Consider the following 15,643-nt stretch of genomic DNA (forward strand, 5'->3'; position numbering starts at 1 on the left):
TTTTAACATGTGGTTAATGTTATGAAATGTGGTTAGAAAAAGATCATGGTTTGGGTTAAAAAAAAAGCACATTTGTCACGTAATTTGAGGTACGTACAGAAGTTAAGTATGTTACGTATACAAGTCAACATTGACTTTTGCTTTGACACAGAACACGGACAGCGGTCTTCTCCTCCCTATGTGGACTTCCATGGACTTTGATTCGAAGCATAATTGTGATACACCAAACACAAACGTAATCAGGGGGCAAAACATGTTTCCCTCGAAACGTTTTTAAATGCAATTTTGTTGTATTTGAATGTAAATTTTAGGAGCCAGGGCTGAACATGCTGATGTTTAGCAGTTAATGTTTTTAATGTTTACCATATAGTTTAAAGCTATAGTGTGTAGTTTCTGTGTCCCCCATGAGGAATTCTAACGTTCTAATGTTCTAATGAGAACAACACTGTTGTTGCATCCACATGACGCAAGCCTTTGATGATAGCTCGGCAGATACCCTGCAGAGCTCTGAGGAGCAGTTAACCATAGTCCTCATAAATCGACCAGAGTTTAAAATACCAACACAAACAAAGCGGAAGGTAACGGACATCAGGCAGAATTTCCGGCAGCACCTGAAGAATCCCAGAAATGAAACGTCGTTGATATAGACAAGCTTTGTATCAACTCATTTGGCAACGGCTTGAATGTAATGGGCGTCCGTTAATATGAAATAGTTGTGCACACTATAGCATATAGTTGTCAAGAAATTTGACTCAAAGCCACAAATGTAAACCTCATAGTGGCATTACATCAGATTATCACCAAAGTCATTGAGATTCATCTTCTGGTAACCACAAATGCCTGTTCAAAATTCATGGCAATCTATCCAACAGATATATTTTAGTCTGGACCAAAGTGGTGAACCAACATAGAGTTTCCTACTGCAAGCGTGTCCACAAACAGCACAAAGGAACTGTGCTTGGGTTCATAACTACGGTGCATCAACTCTGCCCTCCGTACATCACCAATCCCCCTTTCCACAGGTGCAAATGACGTTGGTCTATATGTGCTCCAGTCAACCCACTTCTTGACCTGTTTACACAGCGTAATACTGACTGTCACAGGTTAATCTCTATCAACAGAGGGATTACATAAAAAAAACTGTTGTCCAAAGGATAATCCACATACCCCACAGCTCTGATTGTGAGCAATTTTCCCTGTGGGGTCTGTAGATTATCCAGAGTAACCTGTAGATTATCCAGAGTATAGATAACATCCTTAGAATTTTCTAAATAAAATATAAAATGGAAGAATGCACGCTGTTTAACAAACATGGTGACAGATACTGAATGGATAAATGAACTAACCACTGCATGTTCCATGGGGTTGTTTTGAATCTTACATAAACTGTTGTATAATTCAACTTAGTTTACATTTTAATTACTTTCAGCATACTGCTCGTTGACCTGACAAGCCCGTTTATCTCTGCCTCACTGCCTATATGATGTCAATCTCTCGCTCTCTATCTCAGTCTTATTTCCCTGACTGGGGAGATTATTGACATAATCTTCTGTCCAGCATTTGAAAGCATCTGTCTTAATGTCCAAATCTCTCTGTTGCTGTAATCTTTCATTCTGGCTTTTCCTCTTCTCTCCTCTCTTTTTAGAATTACTGGGTATACAAACTCAGGTTGCAGGTAAAACAAATCTGAATAATGTTTTACTCTTCGTATTTGTCCGGGGTTGTAAAGAGTCTTGAAATGGTTAGGAATAAGTAATACAATTGTTGGGTCTTTGCAAATTACAGAGTGTGGTCTAGACCTACTCTATCTGTAAAGTGTTTTGAGGTAACTCTTGTCATGATTTGATACTATAAATAAAATTGAATTGAATAGATGCAAACTAGAGACCATCTTGCGATGGGATCACACCAGTCAGAACGCCAAATCGGGCCAGAGGCGTAAAGTCAGGGGGCCAATGGCCCCTTCCTTAATTCGTACCCCCTACTTGTGGCGCCCTTGCTCGGACCACACCCATCTTCGAACTCTGCCTTCATTTTGATCTCAACTACACACATCTTGCTGCAGATTGACAGACATACCTGGCAAAGTACCAAACAAATAATAACAAATCATTTGTTACCACATTGCTCCTTCAGAGTCTTCCCTAAAATCTTGTGCACAATGTGTTGTACCTTTTACATTTTTAATTAATCAAAGCAGTTTCTTAATGTTCAAACTGATGACTTTGTGAGAGTTTCATGGGCATCTGAGTGTAGATATTTTCTGTGAGAGAAATGAACAGAAGTTTTACTTGTACAACACATTCTTACTCCCATCGCATAAAATACGGACGCTTGGTCAGGTGCCTTTGGCGTTGTTATTACGATAAAAGTCTCCTTTAGCGTCATACCTAAACGCGCTTTATCTAAACGCGCTTGGTCGGGACTATTGGCGTCACTTTTGATGCAGTTAGGTTAAGGAAAAGGTCGTGGGTGGGCTTACGTTTCCTTGACACGCGGGACAACAACAGGACGGGCGACGGTTGGGGTTAGGAAAAGAACAACGGTACAGTTGGGTTCAGCCCATGACACGTGGGACAACAACGGGATGGGCAACGGTTGGGTTTAGGAAAAGAAGAAAGTGACGGTTGGGTTTAGGAAACATGACACGCGGGACACGATCCCTAGTCTCCTGGGTGAAAGTCCTGTGTTGTTTGACCCATCCACCACCCCAACCAACCTCCCTACGCTGATTTTCGGCCTTTCATACTACTCGCTACTGTGGTCGCTCCCAGATTCGTTCTACACACACGCTGAAGGTCACTTTATTCGTCGTATCTGACGCTGACAGCCACTGCCCAAACGTCCGTATTTTACGAGTTCGGAGTGAGAACGGGTTGACTTGCAAAACCTTGGATTCCCAAAATTAGCTAACCCCATTTTAACATTTTGAAAAAGCTAAAACTGTTCCACATGATTATGCTTTTCAGACAACCTGAATATCATGTTCTATTGCAATTTCAGTTTGACACTTCTGCAACAAAAAATGTGATTTATCATTATTGTCTCAACATAAAGTTGATGATAACATGATCACATGGAATCCGTGTATTGATAAGACATCATCAGACAATGTGGTTTGTTTTTATTACATCACCTTATACTGGAGGGGTTTTTCATCCATTCATGCAAACAGATAAAAAAACTAAAAATAACATCATATACTAATCAAACCTTTTGAGTTGACACTTAAACAATCTCACATCCTCTTACACATCTTGTAAATCATAAAACGACATGCAATCCCTGAAGAAGTCACTGTAAGGCTGTACAGAGAAAACTGAAGTTTTACTGATCTGTTTGTAGCAACATTTTCCTGGAAGATAAAAGTCATTGCATAGTGTCACAAAACCAATTTCTGTTTTATTCTCTGTGTTCTGTGTACATCCAGCCTGAAATAACTGAAATAGTTATTAGCTGATTTCTTATTGAACATATAGAACAGCCACTCCTAGACATTATTAAAAAAATATTATTAAGTATTAATTATTAACAGGATTTTAAAATATTATTAAATTATAGCAGACACAGCTTTCTATTGACATGACCACACATTATTGCCTTTTGGTTCTTTTAACATGTTTAAAATAACTACTAATAAAACTACTTTTTGTTAAAAAAAAGAGGCAATAGTTCAAACATTTCATACACTCATTCCAACTGCAAAATTCTATAATAAATAAAAAATTCTAGGAAAGGAGTTTCAAAACATTAACAGGGGTTCACGGGTGCTACTGCATGTTGAACAGAAGTTCACATTAGCAGCAAAGTCATTGTCCGAAATAAGTCGCTACCAGTGACCTGTTGAAGTTAATGAGAATCAACACAAGACTCAATGTAGCTTTTGGCCTCTTTTAGCCAATTGTTTTGGTTCTTCTGCTGCACATAGATGTCCGAGTCTCACCGCTCCAACCTTCCTCATAAAAGCAGAGGTTTGCAATGGGACGATAATGTTGGTCCGTGTCTGCTGGACGTGTAAATAGACGATTCTCTGTTAACTCATTAGCTGTAACAACGTGATGAACCAACAGTCCATTGGAGCTGTGAGTCTGTCAGTCAGTCTTTCTGCCGTCAAATCGAATCACAACTTGAAATGACCATTGCGTGACTAAAAATGCTGTAATTATCATTTGAAACTGCACGTATACAAAAAACAATGAATATTTCTGGAGGTATTTGTTCAAATCTTGTTATCTCGGAATGCAGTTTCAAATACAATGTGTCAGGCAATCCCGATCAGCTATTGTCACAGTCCTCGGCCCCCTAAAGTCTTAGCAGAGCGAGTCCTCTCTCTCCTCCTGCAGAGCGTAATCTATCTCGTCTAACTCACGTTCACAGTCTTCGCATCCTTCAGCTCCACATCCCTCCACCACCACCATACCATGAGGGTCCACCAGCCGCCCCCCTCCCATTCCACATCCTCCCACTCCCCCCATCGTTCCCAAACCCATTCCCCTAACTCCTCCTAATGCTCCCATTCCAACTCCATTTCCTCCAACACCAACTACTCCAACCCCCATTCCCCCAACTCCTCCTACTGCACCCATTCCCAGTCCTCCCATTCCAACGACATTCCCTCCCACTCCAACTCCTCCCATTCCCGTCCCAACAGCTCCCATTCCTCCAACTCCAATTTCCCCTCCACCAATAAGCAGCGCTCCCCCAGCGCCGCACGCCAGAGGGCTGACCGCTGGTTCCATTCCTCGGGGCCACAGAGGGTCCATGAGCGCCCCCTGCTGGCCGAGCTGAATCAGTTGACTGACAGAGTAAACGCCCCCACTGCCGGCTCGAACAACCTCCTCGTAGGAGGGGGCGCAAGAAGCAGCGCGCGCCTCTTCCAGCCTCAGCCGGGCGCGATGCTTCATCTCGATGAGGGTCTTGGTGTAGGAGTTGAGCGTGGCCACGGCGGCCGCCATGCAGCAGCTAAACGACAGCCACGCCATGCTGGTGAGGGAGGAAAGAGTTGGGAGAACAGGTCAGGCTAACGGTTTGTTTGTTTGAAAGCCCTGTCACACCACGAGTGGCACAGCAAAGTGCATCCACGTGTCATTGTGAAATATTTGGTGCTAGAAGTTTGGTGACGTAGTGAAATCCTGTCTTGTTATTGTCTCAAAACTCCACTTGAAGTTGTGATGCAGTTTATACTCAGGCAAATTAAATAAAATGATGGTGCAACACAGATAATGAGCTACGATGGCTTCCTAGAGTTTGGACTTTCCGGCTCTCAAAATGGCTCAAATTAGTGTGAAAAATTTCACCCAGAGAGCAAATCTTTCCGCAGCAAAACCTTTAAAATGAATCACTTTGGCTGCAAAATTTCACAGTTTTAAATGCGGTTTGTGACCAAGCCTTAAATCAGATTTCCAGAGAAGGGGTTAAATTGAAACAAACTCACGCAAAAGACCATCCGTAGTCCCAGGTCTGTGGCCTCCAGTCTTTGGGCCCAATGCTCACGGTCATCTGAAACACTGTGGTGTACATCATGTGTGCTACCATCCCCATCAAACCTGGTAGAGGAAGAAAAGACAGCGATAAAGTTAAAAAGAGAAAAAGAAAAGAGGATAAGTCTGATCTTTTTTTTTTAAACGATGAGAGATGAAAGACAGAGGCAGGAATAAAGAACATTTGAAAGTATTTACAAAAGTGGAAATGAAGGAATTATTTAGCATTTATCATATTTATCACATTAGTACTCATAATTTCAACAACTACCATCAATGGTATTTGCGGCTGTGTACAATCACACTTAAGTGAAAGAGTGACGTTTTATAGAGAGGCTAATGTTCCATTCATGCCACCTGTGAATATCAGGGACGCCCCCGTGATTACGTTGTTTTTCCAACTGCCAGCGTTCATTTGCTTCACTGTCTATGCGTGTTCTTCTTCTGTTATATTGGCGTTTGGCATAACAACTTGTTGCATGACTGCCACCAACTGTTAGGCGTAGCCTAGAGCATCAGGTGTGTGAAAAGATGAAGGCCACAATAATAACCTAAATCGATAGCGCATTGTGGACGTTGGCAAAATATATTACATGCATGCGTCAATTTCCTGTATTTAGGAAAAGTTTCTCACCCTTCAACACATTTGAACGATCGTCGGCCATGTTTCTGTACGTCAGTTGTCAACAACGCGTCACCAACTGGGAAACTCTGTTAGCAAAATCTAGCCCCAGTTTCCCACCTCCGATTCCCACATGAAGTGACGTGAATGATGACGATGCCCATGAACGCACGGAAAGTCCCTTCCCCTTCTGAGACGTTAATTCGGAAAAAATATGTATAGTAGTGAACGGGGAGAGACGCATTATTTTTGGATCCTGTTTGAATTGAGCAATGAATCACACATATGATGTTTGTCAATTTAAAAGATAATTTTGCTAAAAAAGGACCAAGATCTGTTGCTGATGTGAGTAACTATACATCCTGGTACGAAACACACAAACACTGTAGCTTCAGCGCGACATCACCGATGCAACTTTGAAGTGAGTAGTCTTTCTAATTATGTCATTTCACAGTCTTATACTTCAACAGTTTTACGCCAAACTGAAACTTTCTTGACTTGGAAAATTGACGAACATCATATGTGTAATTCATGGCTCAAAAACGGGATCAAAAATAATGAATCTCCTCGTTCACTACAGTACATACTTTTTCCGAATTAAGTGTCCCATGGTGGTCCACCGGAAGGGGAGGGACTTTGCCTCTCTATAACAACTCAGCAGAGAGTGTCTCCCCCCTCCTCACCTGAGAGGACAGTGCACATGGCGGCGTAGGCGTTGATCTTGAGGGCGTTCATCTCCCTCTTGGCACAGAGGCAAATCGCTTCCACACACATCAGCAGGAAGCCCATGGCCAGAAGACTGATGTACGTAAACTCACTGATGACTGAAAGCCAGAGGACACCTGTGGGAAAAGAAAACATTTTATGAGTTCTCAAAAACTTCATTTAGGCCAACAAAAGCGAGGATATGACGCTGAGTAATTTAATAAATATACAATATATTTGCCGTTGATTAGATGTGTGGCTGTGGGGATGGAAATATTTTCTGTTACCGACCTTGTGTTTCTCCTGGCGTCAGCTCAATGAAGCTGCGACACTTTTCTACCTGATCCCCACCTGGAAGAACACAACAATCACAACAGAGTTCATGTATCGACATCCTGATGGTCATCAGGTCATTTGAGTTATGTACTTATTGTAATAAAATGCTATATTTCTGTCTTTAAATCTATATTGCGTAGTTTCTGTCGCCCCCATGAGGAATTCTATGTAATGACAACAAAACTTTCAGTGCGTCCATATGATACAAGCCTTACGTGATCTACCCCACCCCTCCTCCACGCAGTTGCTAGTAGCCAAGGAGGACATGGAGGATTAAAAAAACATGATGATTCAGAAGAGGTAATTGTCTTTACTCGAGTTTCTGCTCGATTGTGTCGTCTGTTGAAAGTCACCAGACGACACAATCTTCTGAACACAGTCATACTGAGAAATACAGAGAGAGCTGTGTGGAGCTGATAGTCTTAATTAGCTTTGTAGCAACTCATTTGGCAATGGCTTGAATGTAACGGACGTTCATTAATATCACAAAGTTACGCACTAAAGCTTTAAGTATTAACCATGTTGAATCGTATTAGAATTAAATATCAACCATCGTTCAGGGGATGAAGGCAAGACATATGTCTGTCTTTAAAGCCATAACAAAAGCACGAGGATTAGAGTTGTACAACAAATGAGCAGCTGGCCAACGCCGTCCACTACATCTGGGAGACGGGCGAGGATAGTAGTTTGTTGGGGTTAGTAGTTTGTAGTTTGTTGGGGGCAGGATGATATAAATAATCTCTTGCAAATGCTGAGAATGTACTTCTATTGTATACTCATTATAAATCCTGAAAATCTAATACAAATAGTTGATTTAAGCCCAGTAGTTCACATTCCCATGGGGAGGAAGAATAAAAAGGTCAAACTGCTGAAATGTCAAGCAATCACTGTGTCCTCTGGTGGAACAATACAGGCCAGTGATTACATTTTCTTTTCAGGGTACCTAAGCTTGCTCTGTGCATGCTTTCTCACATACTGTGTGCTAGTTTGGAGGAGGGTCTGAATCATGGATCACCTGCCATTTAATAGCTACAGTTATAATATATTGTGATCAGAATTAAAGAACAGCCGTAAACCAACGAGTGGCAGTGACTGAAGAAGGTTTGATGAGGTTTGATTATTGGTGTTCTCTCTGTAGGAGATGATGCAGTAGCATCAAATAATAAAAAACATGATATTTGGAATAGCAGAAAGAGCATTTTTAATAAAAAAGGGAATGACAAAAAACCTGTTTTCCTATAAACAGACGTTCCCTGCAGTGCAAACCTGCAGTCTGAACCAGTACCACACAGTTACTGTATTTACTGTATTTCTGTGGACACAATAATCCAGGTTTGTACAAATTATCCTCCTTAGTGATTACTGAAGAGAGGCTTAACTGTAAATAATCTATGTTGACTAAAACACATTCTTATTGGCAGCCACAATAGTTCCACTGACAGTGGCTTTCACACTGGCTACGTTTATGTAACAATGATTGTTGATACTTGTAATGGTATATTTAATCCAAAAATTTAAACATATTTCAAGTACCGCGCAAGTGTTTCCAAGTATGATCCTCTGATTAGAGACTCAGTTGTTTAACCACAGGGCTCGTGTCATGTTGATCACAAACCTTCATTGTGTTTCTCACAGGAGAGCCAGAAGCCGGTGTGGAAGTAGCGCAGCATGTACTTATCCTCGCCCGTCTCCCAGATGTAGTGGACGGCGTTGGCCAGCTGCTTTCTCTGTGTCCTGGCCAGCTCCTCCTTTTGCAGCGGAGAGAGCGTCACGTTGGAGTGCGGTTGCCCCGGGTCCGGGGTGGGGGTCTCTGGATGAAGTAAAGAAAAAATTAAGAAATAAACTCAGGAGGGAAATGTATCCAAAGGTGCAGAAAGTAGAGTTCAAGTTCAAATGTATTTATGTAGCACTTTTAAAAACAACCATAGTTGACCAAAGTGCTTAACAAGCCGAAAAAAACAAGATGGATAAAATAAACAAACCCTAGCCTTAACTCCAGGCCTACTTATATATATATATATATATATATATATATATATATATATATATATATATATATATATATGTATATATATATATATATATATATATATATATATATCTCCCTAACCCTAACCCTAGGCCAACATATAGATATAATGTGTGTATATATATACATATATATATATATATATATATATATATATATATATATATATATATATATAAAACCCCAACCCTAACTCTATTCAAAATGCACACTTATAACGTTCCTTTTAAATGTGTTTTATAATCCTAATACATTTTCATGTATTCATTATTTATTGTTGTTTAAAATTGATCGTCATATTGTAGCGCCAGGGTATTTTTTAAATCTAGCTGGGAGAGAGATTTGGGTAGATTGGGGACTTTTTTTTTTTAAAGGAATATAACTCCTGCTGACTGTCCTGTCCAGTGGCTTCTTTAATCTTTTTTTTAACACCTTTATGCCTTTTTAATTGCTTTTCAACTAACCAAATCTGTTTTTTTACGTTTATATTTATATTACGTTGTTTTTGTTTTTTAAATCAATTGTCCACTGGTGCTACGTTTTAACCCAAACCTAACCTACATCAACAGTAGAAAAGGTCAAGGTATCAAAACTAAACTCGAATAGAAGTGGCTCTTAACCAAGGACTTGAAAGTTTCAGTGGACCGATCAGTTCTTATTTGAATAGATAAACTATTCCAGATTTGCAGCAGCTATTGAAAAGGCTTGTCCACCTTTAATTTTTAACCTGGATCTGGAAGCATTGAGGAGCATCTGATTAGACACCCTCAGTGCTTTGACAGGAATGTGAACATGTAAAAGCTCTAATAAACAAGAAGGCGCTAACCCATTCAAAATCTTAAAAACAAGCATTAAAAAAATAGAGAGAGCAGAAAGAGGAGGAACTGTATGCAGTTTGGGATAGGTTCAAAAGCCAGCATGCCAAGAAACTCTGACATAAATCCTTAGAGGGGTTTCCAGTGGATCACAGCGTGTAACGCAATCCTGCCTTGAAACACTGTTCTTTAGGTAATCTGTCATTTTCTACGGAGTGAAAATTGAATACTACATGGAAACAAATAGGCTTAGTGCCGAGCGATAAGACAGCGGGTCAGGGAATCCAGATAACATGCAGTTGCAGATACAAAGTTCTGAGATTAGCAAACAAAGCCGGGATTATATGAATCTCTGCCGGTCAAGTCAAGTGTAAAATACTTAAATATGAGGTGCAAAAAAAAAATCTCGTGGATGCCATAAAATCCTGCAGTAGATTAGTGTTTACTCTTTCTGGAAATATTTTCTTACATTGTCAAAATGCTGTACGTTCCCTGTGATGAGATGTTCTTAGAAGTGAAATATCAAATATAATTTAGTGTAAACAGGCATACACATACAGGTTATACGGTAACTATACATATCTATACTCTACATGTCTAAAAACATGTTGCACAGGAACCACTGTGCAGGTTGTGTGGTGGGAAAGGAACAATGGCGCACATTCTGTCAGAGTGTAAGATCGCATTGACACAGGGGAGATACAGGTGGCGCCATGACAAGGTGTTGGCAGTGCTCTCAGACATCCTGGAGCAAGAAAGGAGGAAGAAACAACCAGCCAAAGCAAGACCAGTGCTGAGCACCATCATATTTGTGAAAGAGGGCCAAAGACCTGTCGTCCTCAGCCAAGCCAGGCACAATCTCCTGCAGTCAGCCCAGGAACGGGAAATGGAGGTTGATCTCGGGAGGAAACTCCACTTCCCCGAGGTGGTACTGTCCACAACTCTAAAGCCCGACATCATCATGTGGTCTCCAGAGGGAAAGAAGATCATCCTGGTGGAGTTGGAGTTGGTGCCGTGGGAGGAGGGCTGTGAGGAAGCTGCAGAGAGGAAAAAAGACTGCCGGGACAAGGGGTGGGCAACATGGCTGATGACGGTGGAAGTCGGCTGTCGAGGAATCTATTGACAAAGGTTGGACTGAGAGGCTACTTAAGGAAAGCAGCCGTTCGTAGGCTGGGAGAAGTATCAGAGAGAGCCTCCTGTTGGCTCTGGCACAAGAGAGAGGACACAAGTTGGAAGAGAGGAGCAGTGACCTGGCCAGTCACTACTGACCCGCCAACTGGAGGGTGTTGTGGTTAAGGGTCGAAACACCCAGAGAAGGTTGGGGGCCACCTGACAACCTCTCTTCCAGGCCAAGGCTTCATCCATTAGAAATGGGTATAAGTTAGCAACGCCGATTTATTGTACGACATGCAGCTTTGTGTAAAACATGATGGCAGCATGTTGGTGCATTTTTCATGTTGGTTTCATTTACAAGATTTAGAAACAACAATAATGATAAGAATACATTATTCATATAGCACTTTATATAATTAAGTCAATAAAGACAGATACATAAGGAAAAAGTAAAAAATAATATGGTAATAATGTGATTTTAATGTGCTATAAAACAAGAGTCAAATATCTCCAAAGTCAGGCAACAGGTAATGTAAAGTGGCATTTGTTTGGATTGTTATTGCTTATTTCCTGGTGAAAACATGATCGCTGTGGTAACAGTGGCACAAATAATGCAAATAAGCTGTTGTGAAATTCACTAATAATGTTTGGATATATCTGAGATGTTTTTTTACTTTACAACACGGTAGGCTAGACAAAATGCACTCATAGGACCAATTCAATGCACTTCAGTTGAGGGAAAACAAACAATCATTAACTAAGTAGTTTATATCCTTGACGTTCCACTTCCGGGATTGCTCCAGTGCCGGAGGAAAATCTGCCGGAAGCATGTATTTTCGCCCATTTCCATTTCCTTACGCTTTCTTTGTGTTGGAATTTTAACCTCTGGTGGATTTCTGAGGACTATGGTTAACTGCTCCTCAGATCTCTGCAGGGTAAATCCAGACAGCTAGCTAGACTATCTGTCCAATCTGAGAATTTTGATGTGAAGCAATATGTTGAAATATGAACATTGAGATGCTGTCGAAACAATGGTTGTGTGTAATCCAGATGTGTAAAAATCCTTTACTTTTATACTAAATGTAACCCAGTTTAAACACCAGTATTTGCAAGATGCTTGCAAATCACCAAATCAATGCCTATTGGGTTTTGTCAGTATCTGGTATATGGACACTATACACCAGAGGGCAGCCATACCGAAATAATACCTGAATTTTTTCCCGCCCTCACCTGTGGTGTACGGCTGGCTGTTGTTCTGCCCGCAGTTCTTCAACTTGACAGGTGACAGGCAGGCAGGCTTCACCACCTTGTGTGTTCCTTCGCACCAATAGGAGGTGCAGAAAGCCCAGACGGACAGGGTGAGGGCCAATGAGGTGAGGGTAAGTGACAGCAGGGAGCGGTTACGTCTGGACATGTTCTCCAGCATTGTTGCTTCTGGGCTCAAAGGAACTCAGAGAGAAATTAGTTAACTTCACTTTGAGGGGGTTGATCCTGGTTCAAAAATGGCTGCAAGAGCCTGGCAGGTTCTGTTGACCAATCAGGATGAGGATGAGAGGAGCGAGGGGGGTTTCCGTGACACCACAGTGCTGAAGCGTGGCGGGTTGTTGTGGCGACTGAGATTGATTCATGGAGGATGAAAAGGAGACAAGAGAGAGGAAGCTAGGAGAGGGGATTAAAGTGGAACAAAGGTCAGAGGTTGAGCGATGGAGGGAGGGTGGGTGGGGGCTCGAGGAAGAAGAACAGTCGATGAGCGGAGGTCAGAGGTGCTGGGATTTAATCCCCTCCAGCGAGCAAGACAGAGACAGATGTGGAGGCAAGAGGTTGCAGGAGGAACTCCAGCTCTCCTCCTCTTCCAGTTTCAGCAAAGCAGTTCATCAGATTTAAATTCCTTTCTTCTTGATGTTACGGCACGAGCCAGGCGGCACGTTTGACTACACACATTTCTTCTCACCGAGCTGCGACTCTACCCCATGTTTCCCACTGCCATCACGTCTCAGATATTTCTCTATCGTTTATGACTTTTGCTCCCCACGGTTGAAGATAAACGTCGTAATCTTGTCCTGCGTATTTTGAGACTAATCAGAGGAGCTCTCAGGGCACATCCTGTTCTTCAACCTGCTTGTTCACCTTTCCAGGAGGGATTGAGCTTCCAAGGGAGTGATTAGTCTGGTATCTCAGGCCTACCTCTGAGCCTGGTAATCTGTGGTAATCTTGCAGGGTTAGGTGGATGAGATTAATGCCAACTGACTCTTATGCTTTCTTTGTCTGCATGACCACCTAAAAATAAAGAAGGGAGACAGAGGCAAGCATCTGGATTAAGAGACGAACAGTTGAGTCATCATGTCTACGATGGAAGGCTCGATGGTGTTTTAAGCCCACACCGTCGACTTCAAGGCACCTAACCCTAACCTTAACCCAATGCCTTTCATGCAGCGTGGCCTGGAAGACGTTGTTGGGGGCTTAAAACACCAAACACCTGATGGAAGTCTTTGTTCAAGTCATTGATGTTTCACTTTACTTTGCCATTCTTGTATGCAGTTACTTCAAAAACATGTTAACATGGTCGCTGGTCAAAAAACTTGAATCTGAATTATTTCTGTTTTGGCATTTTCAAAGGATGTTTAAAACACAGAGGTTTGTAGGAAGTGTTCTAATTTCTAAATACCAATTTCAATTATGTTTCATAATGTGGGTTTAGTTTGGATGTGGGTACCAGGTGAGACTATGTGAGAATAGGTCAAAGAATTTGAATGCATAGGCAGTACTTTAACATCCAATAAACCCAGTAAGCATAGCACTCAGACTCATTGTCATTTCTGTCCTTTTTTTGTCCTTTTTTGTTACTCTGCGTCAGTGCAAACTAGGCCCTGAACACGCATACAGGTGTTTTCAATCAATGTGGCTGATTGGACTGTGTGGGTGTGGTTAGACTGATTGAGTGGCATCTTCCTGAGTCCCCTGTTAGTGTTGTTGCACCTGTTAGGGCGGGACAAATGACAGCTTCATCATTCTTATTGGCAGAAAGAATTTTTGACCTAATGGACCTTTTTCACAGCAGACATTTTGACTTGTCATAGTAGGAAAAGCACAGCTGAGTTTGATAACCTTAACGATGCCTCAATCGTGTCCCAGTGAGCTATTTCAGTGAGTCAGCATGCACAATACCAGGGCCTCTCCTAAGTGGAATGCAGTCATCATTAATGTTTATTTTTATTTATTTATTTTTTTTTACACCTGGGGCCTGTTTCATAAAAGCAGAATATATAAATCCAGGATAACTGATAAAGCGAGGCTTGACCTAGTCTAATCTGTGCATCCTGGCTTGGTGTGTTTCACAAAGGCCAAGCCAGGCTGAGGAGGAGCGACTAGGTCGAGCCAGGCTGAAGTAATTCAGATAAATGCGCGTCCACGGCTTTCCTCAAAAGACCGCAAGGTCGATCACAGATTTACTGATGCCAAAACGGAGAATACGCATTGTACATACTTTATACAGAGTGAGCAGCAGCTTCTTGTGGAAGTATGATGACGTGAAACACTTTATTTGTATAAAAATAAAAGAAACAGCCGCTGTAATGAAACAGAGAGAGAAAGCGTAGCAGACGATCACGGACCGACTGAATGTGTAAGCAGCCTAAATATATACATTAACTGACCACTGTTCTGAATTGAAACCGTCATAATCATACCATTCAAGGATTAGGCTACTAATCATTTGCACAAATTAACAGTTGTACTCTTTACCTTCAAAGTAAGCAGAAGATAATGTTACTTAGGAAATTTACCATGAAGATCAATTTTCTACAACGCTAGAATATGAAGCGTAAATATCTCTTTCACTCTGTTCCTCCCTCTCTCTCTCATGGGCTGAAATATAAATTTCCTAAGTCATATTAACTTCCACTGCTCGCTTTTAATGCAAAGTGTACAACTGTTCGTTTTTGCAAATGACAAGTAGCTCACTGAATGGTTTCAGTTAAGAGCAGTAGTTCATAAATGTATATTTTTAGACTATCATTCAGTCTGTCCGCTAGCCTATTATGTGCCACGCTTTTTCTCGCGTTTCTTTTATTTTTTATAGAGGACGAGTTTCCTTCTCTACATGTTATATGCCTTGTTCCCTTGTGTATATATGGACATAGACATGAATGGAACAGAGTATATTCATCAGTTATTTCCCCCCCCAGCAAAATATAAGGTCAAAAACCATTAAGGTGTCCTCTCCCTGTTGTTACATGAATGTACAGTAGCCTACATCACTAGATAGTTACTGGTCCAGTCAACTAAGACTATAATTTGGGAGGATTGTACAATTAGGATATGTTCTTTAAATTGTACAGTCCTCCCAAATTATAGTCCCAGTTTACTGGACAACACACATTGTGTTCTAAGAATGCCAAATACAATGTACATGGAAGCTGAACAAACATGATCCTTACTGTTAAAGAATTTAAATAAAATGAATCAACCCAACTAATTCAAGGTGCATTGGTCAACTATAGAAATGTACATCATTGTATGTGTTGCCCTTAGTAACAGACTTCAT

General features: G+C 41.3%; 1 protein-coding gene across 1 annotated transcript; it reads right to left on the reverse strand.

The window, feature by feature from the left end:
* Nucleotides 1–4,310: 4,310 nt before the first annotated feature.
* LOC144528810 (germ cell-specific gene 1-like protein) lies at nucleotides 4,311–12,526 on the reverse strand. The gene is made up of 7 exons (XM_078267650.1): nucleotides 12,331–12,526; nucleotides 8,759–8,953; nucleotides 7,099–7,158; nucleotides 6,786–6,944; nucleotides 5,435–5,546; nucleotides 4,745–4,983; nucleotides 4,311–4,480 (listed from the first exon to the last, which is right to left on the reverse strand). Exons 1-7 carry the CDS (start codon nucleotides 12,524–12,526, stop codon nucleotides 4,311–4,313), a joined length of 1,131 nt encoding a protein of 376 aa, XP_078123776.1.
* Between the last annotated feature and the right edge of the window lie 3,117 nt (nucleotides 12,527–15,643).

The sequence above is a fragment of the Sander vitreus genome, chromosome 14, assembly GCF_031162955.1.
Source record: "Sander vitreus isolate 19-12246 chromosome 14, sanVit1, whole genome shotgun sequence".
NCBI lineage: Eukaryota > Metazoa > Chordata > Actinopteri > Perciformes > Percidae > Sander > Sander vitreus.